At 40.6% G+C, this 13822-nt stretch overlaps 1 protein-coding gene across 9 annotated transcripts in view; it reads right to left on the bottom strand.

Annotated features, from left to right (window-relative positions):
* Nucleotides 1-13822, bottom strand: part of BLTP1 (bridge-like lipid transfer protein family member 1) — a 302200-nt gene that overhangs the window by 17975 nt on the left and 270403 nt on the right. For all 9 annotated transcript variants that reach the window (XM_056564084.1, XM_056564133.1, XM_056564123.1 and 6 more), the window contains 8 exons: nucleotides 12800-12961; nucleotides 11498-11637; nucleotides 9651-9849; nucleotides 7187-7390; nucleotides 2676-2855; nucleotides 2306-2443; nucleotides 1405-1650; nucleotides 746-899 (listed from right to left, as the gene is read on the bottom strand). In XM_056564084.1, the coding sequence (XP_056420059.1) occupies nucleotides 746-899; nucleotides 1405-1650; nucleotides 2306-2443; nucleotides 2676-2855; nucleotides 7187-7390; nucleotides 9651-9849; nucleotides 11498-11637; nucleotides 12800-12961 (1423 nt within the window). The remainder of the gene's footprint in view (nucleotides 1-745; nucleotides 900-1404; nucleotides 1651-2305; nucleotides 2444-2675; nucleotides 2856-7186; nucleotides 7391-9650; nucleotides 9850-11497; nucleotides 11638-12799; nucleotides 12962-13822) is intronic.

Here is a 13822-nt window from a genome sequence, read left to right on the forward strand (position 1 = left end):
TATATATATTAAAATTATTCTTTTTACCACACGCTATTAAATGTTGAAAAAAATATATTGGGTTTACATTTTTTTCCCCACCCCCCTACAGAAAAAAAACCATGAAAAATGGGGGTGAAAAAACAACTCATCCTGGAAAAAAAGGCATCTCTCAGAATGTAGCAACACAAAAAATAGCTTTTTTTTATTAATAAAACATGCTTTTACTAAGAAAAAGTGACATACTGAGAATTGCCACAGATTTAAGGAACATAGTAAACAGTTGTCATTGCTGTTTTTTTGCATTGCCTATTATAAAAAATAAATAAATATATGCACTAAAGAATAACAATACAACGCTTCCCGTGCAAAAAATCATGCCCTATATGGCTAAGATGGTGGAAAAATAAAAATGTTATATTTCTTTAAATACAGTGATATAAAAATGAAATAAAATATGTGTACGGTGCATTAAGTGACATACAGACCTGATTGGCCTGGTCGTTATGGGGTTAAGCATAACCGGAATAAACATATACCTACTTTATGATAAAAATAAGAAGGAAATACTATAAAGGCAGACTAGATGGACCAGGTGGTTTTTAGCTGCTGAAAATCTTGTTGAAAAACTGTGTTTGTAGTTTGAGCTATCTATATCTAATGTATATTTTGTTATCAGATAGAGAAACAAATGTCTAAACAGGTTGTACAGTGAATACTGGGGTCCTAAAACATTACCGAGTGAAATGAATTCTTCTGAACTTACGTTGTATTTCCCATAACATTACTCATATTCATTTGAACATTCAGCTGTTTCAGATTGATTGCAAAAACAACAAGTGTTTCCCATGGGGACCCCTGCTGGCTTGATGGTTTACTGGCCTTGCTGAATGAAGGTGTTGAAGTCTTACTGACAGAATCTGAATGAAATAAAAGACAAAAAATGTTTAGGTATAGCATACAATTTTACTGCTGTACATAGGTGAATGACCATGAGAAAATACACAAATCAGGATGCTTTCACACCGCATTCTGTAGTCTTTGTTTAGCGTATCCGCAAGAATATCTGGTGCATATGTCAAATATATCAATAGATACTTATGCATTCCCTGGAGACTAAAAGAGTGTCCTTTTGGTTCCTGTCTAAAATAAAGTCTTTGTTATTTATTTATTTATTTTTTGTACCGAAAATTCTGGCCACCAGGGGGCTCCTTCTCAGGTCCTGCCCATAGTCTGGTCTCTCGGAGACCAAAATCTGGAAATGTGGATGGGACCTGGTCTCAACACAGGACTCATCCTCTGCCCTGTCAATCATGCAGGCGAGAGTGAACATTGTGCACGGCTGGTTGCTATGAGAAACTCAGCAACTTTTCCTCTGGACAGGTTTTGATAAATCTCCCCCAACATGTTTATAGGAATACTTACCCCTGCGTGGCACTGAGGAGTCAGAAACACTTCTAGATCTAGCCACTGCTGGAGATTTCAAGGAGGCAGGAGACATGTTACTGTTTGGTGTGTGTTCATTAAAAACATTGGGTGACTGTGCCATGTGAGTGAATGAGGCTGACTGACTGGGCTGCTCCCAGGTTCTACAGTAGGCTTTGCGAGATGATTCAGGAGAGAGATGCTGGTTAACTCCATCAATAGAATCAGGAGTTCCAGGTCCAGAAGCTAGAAAAAAAAGAGGCACACTGTTACTGGATCAAGAAATCTAGCATTTACAGAATTAATTTAAAGTAAATCTGTCATCAGTGTCACCTGCACTAACCTGTCAGTACCGACAAGTAGTACAGGTGACACTGATGACAACAATACTTACCTTGTCCCGTTCCGTGCAGTGGATCTCCTGTAATTTTCTCTGTTAAGCTTCAGCTCCGGGCCCGGCTTGGGGCACGGCAGAGCTGAGTGACGTCACCACTGCTGTTCTCTAGCAGTGGGACCCAGCAGAGAGCAGCAGCGGCTTGAGGCATGAGCGGAGCTTAGTGACATCACTGCTGCTGCTCTCTGCTGGGTCCCGGAGCTGAAGCTTAATGGAGAAGATTACCGGAGATCCCGGGCATGGAATGGGACAAGGTAAGTACCATTGTCATCAATGGTACATGCACTATCTGTCGGTACCGACAGGTTAGTGCAGGTGACACTGGTGACAGATTTCCTTTAATCTGCAATATCAACGTAAAGCCATACTTTAAAATATAAACTATGAGGAGGCCAACAATGAATGTCCCCCACCTTGTAACTGGGGGGGAGTAAAGTTCTCTTAGCCAGCCTAGGATAGGACAAGACTGTTTGTAACCAGTCTCACAAGACTACATGTTTAACTTACCTGGCAAATTGATGGTTTGATCACCAAGAAATAGTCTTCTTGCAATACTTCTTCTATACCATGCCCTTGGAAATGCCAAAATTTCACTGAGACGACGCATGTCATACTTGAATGAAGCAGAACCTATATCACAGACAGCTACAGTATGGGGAAAAAAATCATAAGAGTCTTCTTTATTTTTTATTTTTTTTATTTGGCACAAAAGTATAGTATTTTATATTAAAACGAATCACAGAGCTATATCTGGACTTCCTGGTATTGTATTTCATTGGCCTGGATATTTAGAATTTTATATCACTAATAAACTTTACTCATACGTTCATGATTATCAACACCTTAAAAAAACATCTGATTTATAGCAATACTGTACCTGAGATGTTAATTAAAGTGGTGTCCATTTTACATGATCCTTTATTAAGTGACACACTTTCAAAGAAAGATGTTCCACCAGAGCGTCTCATTCTAGACAAGCTGACTTTGACAAACTCCAGATTAATACTGAGGGAGTCTTTTCGGCCAGTTACCGATGTAAGCTCCTCTTCAGCATTTCCTACAAATGACAAATACTGTACGTTAAAGCTGAAATAAAAACAAAAAGATAAATATCTAAGCTTTGTTCGTTTCCATAGGGGATAGGGGATAAGTTATATTGCACTACGGATGTCCTTTAATAATCTTTATCTTTTCAGTACTTATCAGCTGCTGTATGCTCCAGAGAAAGTTGTGTAGTTCTTTCCAATCTGACCACAGTGCCCTCTGCTGCTACCTCTGTCTGCATCAGGAACTGTCCAAATCCCCATAGCTCTGGACAGTTCCTGACACGAAGAGAGATGGCAGCAGAGAGCACTGTGGTCAGATTGGAAAGAACTACACAACTTTCTCTGTAATTTACAGCAGCTGAAAAGAAATGAAGGATTTAGATTTTTACATTTACAGAATTTACAAATCTGTGTAACTTTCTGGCACCAGTTGATCTGAAATTTTTTTTTTCACCAGAGTACCCCCTTAAATCGCTCTGCCCCACCACAGAGAAAATGCAGTGTTAGGCCCCTTTCACACTGCCATTGCTCCACGTCAAAAACAGACTTTTTTTGTTACCATTTTCGTGACGGGGAGCAAGGGCAATAATGGGTCCCGACTGCTCCCATTTACTAATATGGGGACCGTCAGGTGCCGTTTTTAATGGGAATAGCGGGAGATGGCGGCAGTATTTTTTCTCCCGCTATTCTCCCCGGCTCCCCCTGATGGCCGTCACACTGCCGTGTTATAACGGCAGTGTGAAAAAAGCCTTTCATAGGCCTTACTAAAACCAATGAGCACTATCAATGTAATGCACAGATTTAATAGGTATGCTAGGGTGAGAAACACTCATAACTGTGGCCAAGAGATGATTATCCAAAATAAATGACATTTATTTATGAACTTACAATTGCCTTCCAGGATTTAAAATGACTTTTCTAAACCAGACAACGATCAGCAGCAAGTGTGCTGCAACTAACAAGAAAGAAGATAAATGCTGATCTCAGGCATTCAACCTCCTCAGAAATTACGCTCGGAAATTCTGATGCAGCAGGCGCCCATTGTTTTCCAGGGGATTCTACTGCACCATGCATAAAATGCTAAGCTTTCATTATAATGGTATGGCTAAAACTGGCATAATACACTCCTATACCAACATGTTGCAGTGTATTTATAAAAGTGGTCAAATTACTGCATGTCCAAGTCCCATTACAAGATTTGAAAAAGTTTAAAAAAAATAAAGTGCTCTGAAAAAAAAAAAAAAAAAAAGAAAAAAAAAAACAGCACATAATAGTAGCTGTAAGAAATAATACTCTGTTTATGAATCATATGTCCTCCCAAAATAGGAACAAAAGTTATGTGGTAAAAAACTAAATTGTTTATTGTTCGAAAAGTGGTAGAAGAAAAACCACAAAAACAAACAAAAAAATAACCTATATGAGTTTGGTATCTCACAATGCAGCAGTTGGGATATTTATATATATATATATATATATATATATATATATATATATATATATATATATATATATATATATACACATATACTAGCTGAGTACCCGGTTTTTCCTTCCTAATCCTTGTTGTGGAGGAAAATCAACAGAGGAAGCTTTTGACTTCATATCCCATCCCCATATATTGTTTTCATATCCCACCCCATATCCCGTCCTCATACCCCAACCTCCTATCCCATCCTCCTATCCTGTCTTCCTATCCCGACCTCCTCTCACCGACCTCCTATCCCATCCTCCTATCCTGTCTTCCTATCCCGACCTCCTCTCACCGACCTCCTATCCCATCCTCCTATCCTGTCTTCCTATCCCGACCTCCTATCATCCACCTCCTAGCTCGTCCTCCTATCTCGACCTCATATCCTGACGTGTAATATGTGTACCAGGTATTGAAATATCTCCAGCCGTACGAAAGTTATGTGGGAACTGGGGATTTGCATGGGACTTTAAACAAAACCCCCGAATCTCACAAATGCGGGAAGTTAAGCGTTAAATTAACTATCCAAAATTTTAAGTGGACATATAAGTAACATGGGACCAAGTATTATCGAAATAACTCCAGCCGTTTGGAAGTTATGCAGGAACATATTTCACGTAGACTTGTTTTGGATTTTAAACAAAAACCCAGACCCTGGCAAATGGGGGTGAGTAAGGGTTAAATCACCTATCCTATGTTTGTTGTTGACATATAAGTAACATGTGTGCCAAGTTTCTTGTTAATATCTTTAGCTGTTTGGACGTGATGCTGGAACATACACACAGATACACACACATACACACATTGAGGGAGATTTATCAAATGATTTAGACTGGTTTTTCCTGTCTAAATTTGTCGCACAGAAAGTCGCAGTCTAAATATGTGCGACTTTTCTGCGACTTTTGCTGTAGAGGATTTTTAGAACATGATGCATGCAAGTCTATTTTAGACGGAAATGCATTGGAAAATGCATTGGTGCTGAATTTATCAAGTGCGACTTTTGTGCGACAAGTCGCATGTGCCCAAAATACGCTGAAATGTCAGACCATGTTGGAGCAGGTCTAAATGCAGTTTAAGCTGTAGACCCTGAAGTCTGAGCACAGAATTTATCAAGGGCTGTGAGACCTTTGATAAATTAGGAGCACAATAGACAGGAGACTACCACATACGCTGGTCTATAAGCATTACCAGAATAGACTAGATCAGTAAATGTCCCCCAATGAGTTTTATATATATACTAGCTGAGTAGCCGGCGTTGCCCAATTTTTCCTTCCTAATCCTTGTTGGGGAGGAAAATAAACAAAGGAGGAAGCTTTTGACTTCATATCCAGTCTTCATTTATTGTTGTCATATCCCAACCCCATATCCCGTCCTCCTATCCCGATCTCCTATGCCGACCTCCTATCCCGTCCTCCTATCCATTCCTCCTATCGCAACCTCCTTTCCCGTCCTCATATCTCGACCTCCTATCTCGACCTCTTATCCTGTCCTCCTATCTCGACCTCTTATCCTGTCCTCCTATCCCGTCCTCCTTTCCCATCCTCCTATCTCGACCTCCTATCTCGACCTCCTATCCCGACCTCCTTTCCCATCCTCACATATCGACCTCCTATCTCGACCTCCTATCCCGACCTCCTATCCCGACCTCCTATCCCGACCTCCTATGCCCGGTTTTTCCTTCCTAATCCTTGTTGGGGAGGAAAATAAACAAAGGAGGAAGCTTTTGACTTCATATCCCGTCCTCACATATTGTTGTCATATCCCAACCCCATATCCTGTCCTCATATCCTGACCTCCTATCCCGTCATCATATCCCAACCCCATATCCCATCCTCACATCTCGTCCTCATATCCCGACCTCCTATCCCGAACTCTTATCCCAACCTATTATCCCGTCCTCCTATCCTGACCTCCTATCCCATCCTCCTATCCCAACCTCCTATCCCGATCTCCTATCTCGACCTCCTATCCCGATCTCCTATCTCGACCTCCTATCCCGACCTCCTATCCCGTCCTCCTATCCCGACCTTCTATCCCAACCTCCTATCCCGACTTCCTATCCCGACCTCCTATCTCAACCCCCTATCCCATCCTCCTATCTCCACCTCTTATCCTGACCTCCTATCCCGACCTCCTATCTCAACCTCCTATCCCGTCCTCCTATCCCGACCTCCTATCCCATCCTCCTATCTCCACCTCATATCCGGTCCTCATATCTTGACCTCCTATCCCGACCATCCCGTCCTCCTATCTTGACCTCCTATCTTGATCTCCTATCTCGACCTCCCATCCCGACCTGCAATATGTGTACCAGGTATTGAAATATCTCCAGCGGTATAGAAGTGATGTGAGAACATACATTTCCCATTGATTTGCATGGGGCAAAACCCCCGACCCTCACAAATGGGGTAGTTAAAGGTTAAATTAACTATCCTATATTTTAAGTGGACATATAAGTAACATGTGACCAAGTATTATGGAAATATCTCCAGCCGTTTGGAAGTTATGCAGTAACATATATTTCCCATAGACTTGTATAGGACTTTAAACACAAACCCTGCCCCTGGCAAATGGGGGTAAGTAAGGGTTAAATCACCTAGCCTATGTTTGTTGTTGACATATAAGTAACATGTCCGCCAAGTTTCATGTTAATATCTTTAGCCGTTTGGAAGTTTTTGTGGAACATACACACATACATACATACACACACACACACACACGTTGAGATATATATATATATATATATATATATATATATATATATATATATAGATAGAGATAGAGCTAGAGAGAGAGAGAGAGAGAGAGAGATACATAGAATGAATAGAGAACATATAACCAATAATAAACATAACCATAGTAGGTTTATAATACCTATGCCACTAGGTCCTGGAGCAAGACCAGAAACTCCAGATTTCTGCTTGCCAGCTCCGTAAGGATGAAACACATAGAGAGAAAAATCCGACATGCATGCTGTAAAGCTCAGCCCTGAAGAGTTGCTGCTTGAACTGGTCAGATCTGATTGGCTGCTGCTGTGCCGTGTTCTTCCAAGAGGGCTTCCCAGTCCTGGTGATGGCCCTGTAAGTTAGAATTTCATTCAATCTGTGACTGGGTATACAAATCTAAAAACGGTGATAACCCATGATGTTATTTCATATAAATGATTGTTCATTTCATATACTTAAAAGGGTACAATGGAGGACTGAGGCTTATTCCATATCCACAGGATAGGGTATAAGTGTCTGATTGTGGGGGATCCACCTTCTGGTACCCCCAGCGATCTTCTGTACAGGGACCCACTACTTAGCTGTCCTCTGAACCATATGGCTCCCACCAATGGAGACGAGAGCAAGTGACGACCTACTCAGCTAATCAGTGGCTGAGACAGGACACCTGTCCCACAACCAGTGAATTGCTGAACAGGCTGTCACTTGCGCTCTTTTCGGAAGATAGGGGCTGAAGCGCGATGAGGACAAGTAAGTAGTGGGGCCAAGTAAAGGAGATCGCTGGGGGTCCCAGTAGTCGGACCCCCCGTGATCAGACACCTATCCTGTGGATAGGGGTAAGTTTCAGTTCCTCAGAGTACTCCTTTAAAGGTAAAAATTTTGGCTTTTCTCCAGCCTTTTTGTTTGTGCATATGGGCAGAATGCAGTGTGCTGTTCACAGTAAAACCTGTCAAGTTGCTTCTGATGGTCTCAGTCTCCACCCCTGATCTCTCCTCTCCTGAACTTTCTTCTAACCGATTTATGACTTTTTCTATGGAATAAAAGTATTTTGCGACAAATGTATTAAACACCAGTGTCCATCTTAAAGGATACTGCGCTAGAGCAAGATGTGACAATGTCATTCAGTGGCTGTGTGCAACACACTGAAATTTTGACAAGTATAAGCGGGTATATATTATTCTAGCTAAAATGTATACCAGTTTCTGTTGTAAAGAAAAGCAAATGTGTGTGTCGGTGGCCCGGCTTCCTTTTTACCAAGACCCAAAACAGCATTGCATAAAATACCAAAAAGTCCCAATTTGTGCGCAAATAAGCTTTGTTCAAAAGATTTTGACTTGTGTACAACAGCCAATAATAAATGCCCCCCCCCCCCGACTGCTTTTGTATAATAATGGATTAAAAGATCCTAGTTGTAAAGTTGTAAATATAAATATATATATATACAAGCTTTCAAATAATGTTTTTACATACAACTAGGGATACTCTGAATTATTCAGAATGTTAAGCAATTAAATATTGGGGGTCAAGAGAAGGAATAAAGTTGTAAATGTATCAATAGCCTTGCTTGAACAAAGTAAATGTTTAAAAATAGGTCCACATACAAAAAACTGTATAGCAAAACCCTATAATGTAAAATACAGTGGCACGAAAAGTAGCGTCCACATTTTCAAAGAGTTTTGTGCCGCGGTATACACTGTTCACGTCAGCTTTTTCATAGTGTAGAAATCACAGAAATGGTTGTAGTTTTATTGCTTTTGTTTTTTTGGGCATTTAAAGGAGAACTCCGGTATGGGTGGGAAAAACAACTTATCCCCTATCCTAAGCATAGGGGATAAGTGTTAGATCGCGGGGGGTCCAACAACTGGGGCCCCCCCGCAATTCTCCTGTACGGAGACCCGGCTCGCTCCTGCTCAATGCAGGAGCCGAGCGTTTTCGACCACAGTCGAAGCTGCGGGCGACACGCCCCCTCCATTCACTTCTATGGCAGGGCTGGAGTGCTGTTTTCGGCAATCTCCGGCCCTGCCATAGAAGTGGATTGAGCAGGTGCGAGCCAGGTCCCCGTACAGGAGATCGCGGGGGGCCCCAGTTGTCGTACCCCCCGCGATCTAACACTTAAGTTGTTTTTTCCCACCCATACCGGAGTTCTCCTTTAAGTAATTATAAAAAAAAAAGAAATAATTATTATTGAATAATGTTATAAAAAAAAATAAAAAAAATATATATATATTTTTTTTTTTCATGGTCACTGCACCTGCACTCACATTTAAGCTCAGAAAAGGTTTTATTTATACAGTTATCGCTTGTCTGAGCACTAGTAACCATGGAATATTTCATGAGATGTTTCCGCCAAATTTTTCTGGGATGTAAAAATTGGCACAAAAATCTGCAATTTTGGCACCAAAATTGCCAATTTCGGGCGCATAAAAAAAATCCAATATGGCTGCAGCAATTTCTGGGCAAAAACAAAACTGGTGCAAAAATGAATTTTCACATATTTTCAAAGCAGCACAAGAGACCTTTGAAAATGTGTGGAGAAAGTGTGAATAATATTACTGGAACAGAAATTACAGCAGTTTGTGAGATTCTCCCCCAGTGTGTAATATGTTGCCTACCTGCCGCTCCCAACTTGTTCGGGACTGGTTTTGACCCACTTGTTGTAGAAAGATTACCAACACTGGATTCTGAAGGATGGGTGGCTCCTAGTGTTTCTAGTTCACTTCGGTTTGAGGAAAAGACAAGGTCTAATGATGGAAGCTTCAGCATGCATTCAACACGTGAAACTGGCAGGCAACTAAACTTGATCTGGGAGGGCTGAAGAAAGACATCAAAGACTAAATTTTAAAGCACACAAAAATAATAATGAAAACTATTTATTAAAATATTAACAAGATATTCCCATGTTAAATTATTATTTAATAAGGATAGTCCATAGCGACAGTGAATTGGGCGTTGTTGCAGCTCCCTGTACAGCACATGGTTAAGCGCATCCCTTGGCAGAGAAAATCAGCAAAGATTTTCATGGCACAACAGGATCGGTGTGGATCCCATATCCCAGTGTGGGAAACACTTTTACAGTGCCGGTATCCACAGCACCCAAATCAGTTGTTTTTAGCTGCAATAGAAAAATAAAAACTAGAATCTGCTGGGTTGCTGTAGCCTACACCATGTTTTTCATTTCATTTCCACTGGGATTCCAAACATGATCTTTGGTTTTGGTAAAATGCTTAGGGAGTGTCTCCACAGTAAAGTATCAATATGGGAGCTGCAATATACATTTAGCATTTATTGTCAGCATGTTTCCATTTAAGTTCAACATCAAAGTAAGTTTAACTCTTTAAAGGAAAACTGTCATCAGTGTCAGAAAAAAAATATTGGCAGAACAGAGACACAGATTTGGAAACAATAAGTACAGCTGTCATCAGCTTCACTCGCACTACAAGCCTATAAGAAACAGGTTAGTCTGATTATACTGATGACAGATTCCCTTTAAAGGGGTACTCTTCTGACTTTTTTAATCTCTTCATTCTGTCCGGGCTGCAAAAAGAAAAACAACAAACTTTAACTCAACTTCTGCCGCTCTCCCAGTGTGCATCATCATATCATTCTCCCGGCTTCTGGGCCCGGTCTTCTTCCACACTCTGGGGTGCGACATGTCAGACTGCGCTGAGCTTATCGCTGGCTGCAGAAATGTCCAGCTTAGGCTGGTAACACGCTGAATGGCAGTGTAATGTAATGGGCTTGGGACCAGCCTTCTTGCTGGTGCCCAAGGTCATTACATCAATACTGCATAGCATGAGCTGCTCTGTGACCAATGAGCGCCCTAGTTAAGTACAGGGGTAGTGCACATTATAGATCTCCCCTGTTGTGCATTTCTAAGAGTGCATGAGGGAAGAAAAATGTGCAGCAGCCCCTGGACATTTTATCCCCTATCCCAGTGGCCCAGAACCCCTGCGATCTCCGGGCGGCACCCTGGCGTTCTCAACATTTTTGTTCAGAACTCTGGGTTCGGGCAGCCGTGGTCATGACATCACGCCACATCCCCTCTATTAACTTCTATGGGAGAGGGCGTGACGGCTGAGGTCACTCGTCATGCCCCCTCCCACAGACATGAATGGAGGGGGGTGTTGTGTGCTGTCATGACCACGGCTGCCCGAACCCAGTGTTCTGAACAAAAATGTTCAGAACGCCGGGGTGCCGCCTGAAGATCGCGGTGGGTCCCAGATGTCCAGGGACGGAGTACCCCTTTAAGTTACAAGTACTATGTCCCTTTCAGCTATACCACTGGTTGACGCTTTAATATTTAACAAAACAAAAAGATATATGTAATAGCAACTGTAAAAACCCTACCTATTATAAACATGTAAATATAGGCAACCTAATGAAAACTAAGATCATGCACAGATTTTGAATCTATTCATTTAAATAAGAATTCCCTCACACCCAAAATTATAAAACATACCTGAACTCTAACATAAACAACAACATCAACAGGGAACGATGAGTAGGCGGATGTTGAAGAGGACACCAGTGATGTTGTGGATTCTTCTAGGGGATCTTGGAGATCAAATTGTCCAATATCTTCATCTTGGGTACTTACAGCTGTAATAACAAACAAACAACTTATGTATTTTACATTATGTCTACATGTATAGATGGTAGGAAAATAAAAATAGGAAAATGAAATGGGAAATCACATCATTAAAAAAAGTGACAGACTCACTACTGCAAATGAGAGGCACAGCCTTTCCAACAACATGCTACTCTGGATAATAAAGGGTCAGAAAACTGTTCTTCATAGCTACAAATTACCCTAAAAAATGCAATCAACAAGAGTTTTAATGGTAGTTTGCAATTCTCAGCAAGATTGGATCTCATTAACTGTTACTAAGGCTCCTTATACACTGGGGGAGATTTATCAAAGGATTTAGACTGGTTTTTCTTGTCTAAATTTGTCGCACAGAAAGTCGCAGTCTAAATCTGTGCGACTTTTCTGCGACTTTTGCTCTAGAGGATTTTTAGAACATGATGCATGCAAGTCTATTTTAGACTGAAATGCATTGAAAAATGCATTGGTGCTGAATTTATCAAAAGCGACTTTTCAGCGACAAGTCGCATAGGCTGAAAGTACGCCGAAATGTCAGACCATGTTGAGCAGGTTTAAATATAGACTAAAGCATAGATCCCGAAGTCTGTACACAGAATTTATCAAGAGCCGTGCGCCATTTGATAAATTAGGTGCACAATAGACCAGACTAACCCTCTGTAGTTTGGTCTATATTGATGCGGGACATAGACAACTTTGATAAATATCCCCCACTGAGTTATGCAGTGTTTGTAGACACTTCCCGATGTGTGCATCAAACATATGCTTACAATGGATGCCACTTTGTATGCAGATGTATATGTCCTTTTGCTGCATCCAGCACAGTGAATTAGTAGGTGGGGTCCGTGCTATTCCAGCCAGAAGACTGCACTGCATACATACCAAACAGAGGCAAATCTACGCACTTTTTGCCTCTGTCAGGCATACGGGTCTGTATGGATCCATTTAACGTATGTTAAGGGCGCACATGTTAAGGGAGCCGGGTGTACACCGTTAAACACAGTGTGAAACTAGCCTTTCATGGTACTCTCTTTTAGTAATTTTTATATGAATATTTTCTTACCATGTGAAAAAAATATATCTTCTATTATGACAAGATTACAAAACTCACACGTTACATATTGGTTGCAAGGAGAGATTGCGAAGGCAAATTTTTACCAGTATAGTTTCTTTCAATGGGTGTTATTGGTATAGTTTCCAGGGCTTTCTCTAGAAAGTCAAGAAGATTTGGACTGATGACCATTTCTTCAGGCAGAGACTGTAAGGCTACCCAGGCATATAGCTTTGCTGTTTTCACTCCACCACTTCCCTTTCCTTTGGCTGCAAGGTAACATTTTAAGTGAAAGTATACAAATTAGAAATATAATACAGACAGCAAGAACATGTATTTCACAGGATCTGGGACCATTGGGCTGACTCATCACATACCACACCCTTCAACTGATAATGTACCAGGGCCAGATCTAGATTTGCCAGTTGTGAGCCTGCTCTGATGGACTTCAGCTTCACCTTCCTCATCTGAGCTAACCTATATATACCATATTATTGTCCTCACACATGAATATGATGTCTCTTCTAAGGCTTTTATTTTTCCCCTAGTTCTTTTTCTAGCCCAGACTGACAATTTCTCTTTTTTTTTTTATTTAGTAACGGCTGCGTTCGTCTGTCACCCCCTCGATTGTGCTGTGATTTACAGGTAACTGTTGTATACACCTTGCCTCACATTTGGAAATAGTTTTTTCATTTTTGTACTTTTTTATTAGTTGACTAGTTTTGAAAATTGTTTATCTTTGCTTACTATGCATTTTCCCATTATTTACTTATCTTCTACATGGGATATGTTAATGACAGAATGTCTATCCAGTTATATATTATGCCACTTATTTTTGGATGTATGAAATTACCATTATCGTTATAGTTTGTTGAGAGATTCTGTTTTGTATACTGTTTAATTTCTAAAAATCTTTACAATATTTAAAAACAAAAATACATTGATACAGAGCTAAAAAGCTGAAATAATTTTTTTTAAAGGCAAGAGGGGTGTTAGGAGTAGTTAGGAAATATAATCTGAGTTAGTTAAGAAAATATGGTTTGATGACAGGTACTCTTTAACTTGCATATTATTTATTTTAAACTCCAGTATGGAGTATGGAAAGACAATGCAATCTCCCCTTATTGGAA

Source organism: Hyla sarda, chromosome 1, assembly GCF_029499605.1.
Source record: "Hyla sarda isolate aHylSar1 chromosome 1, aHylSar1.hap1, whole genome shotgun sequence".
In the NCBI taxonomy this organism is placed as follows: domain Eukaryota; kingdom Metazoa; phylum Chordata; class Amphibia; order Anura; family Hylidae; genus Hyla; species Hyla sarda.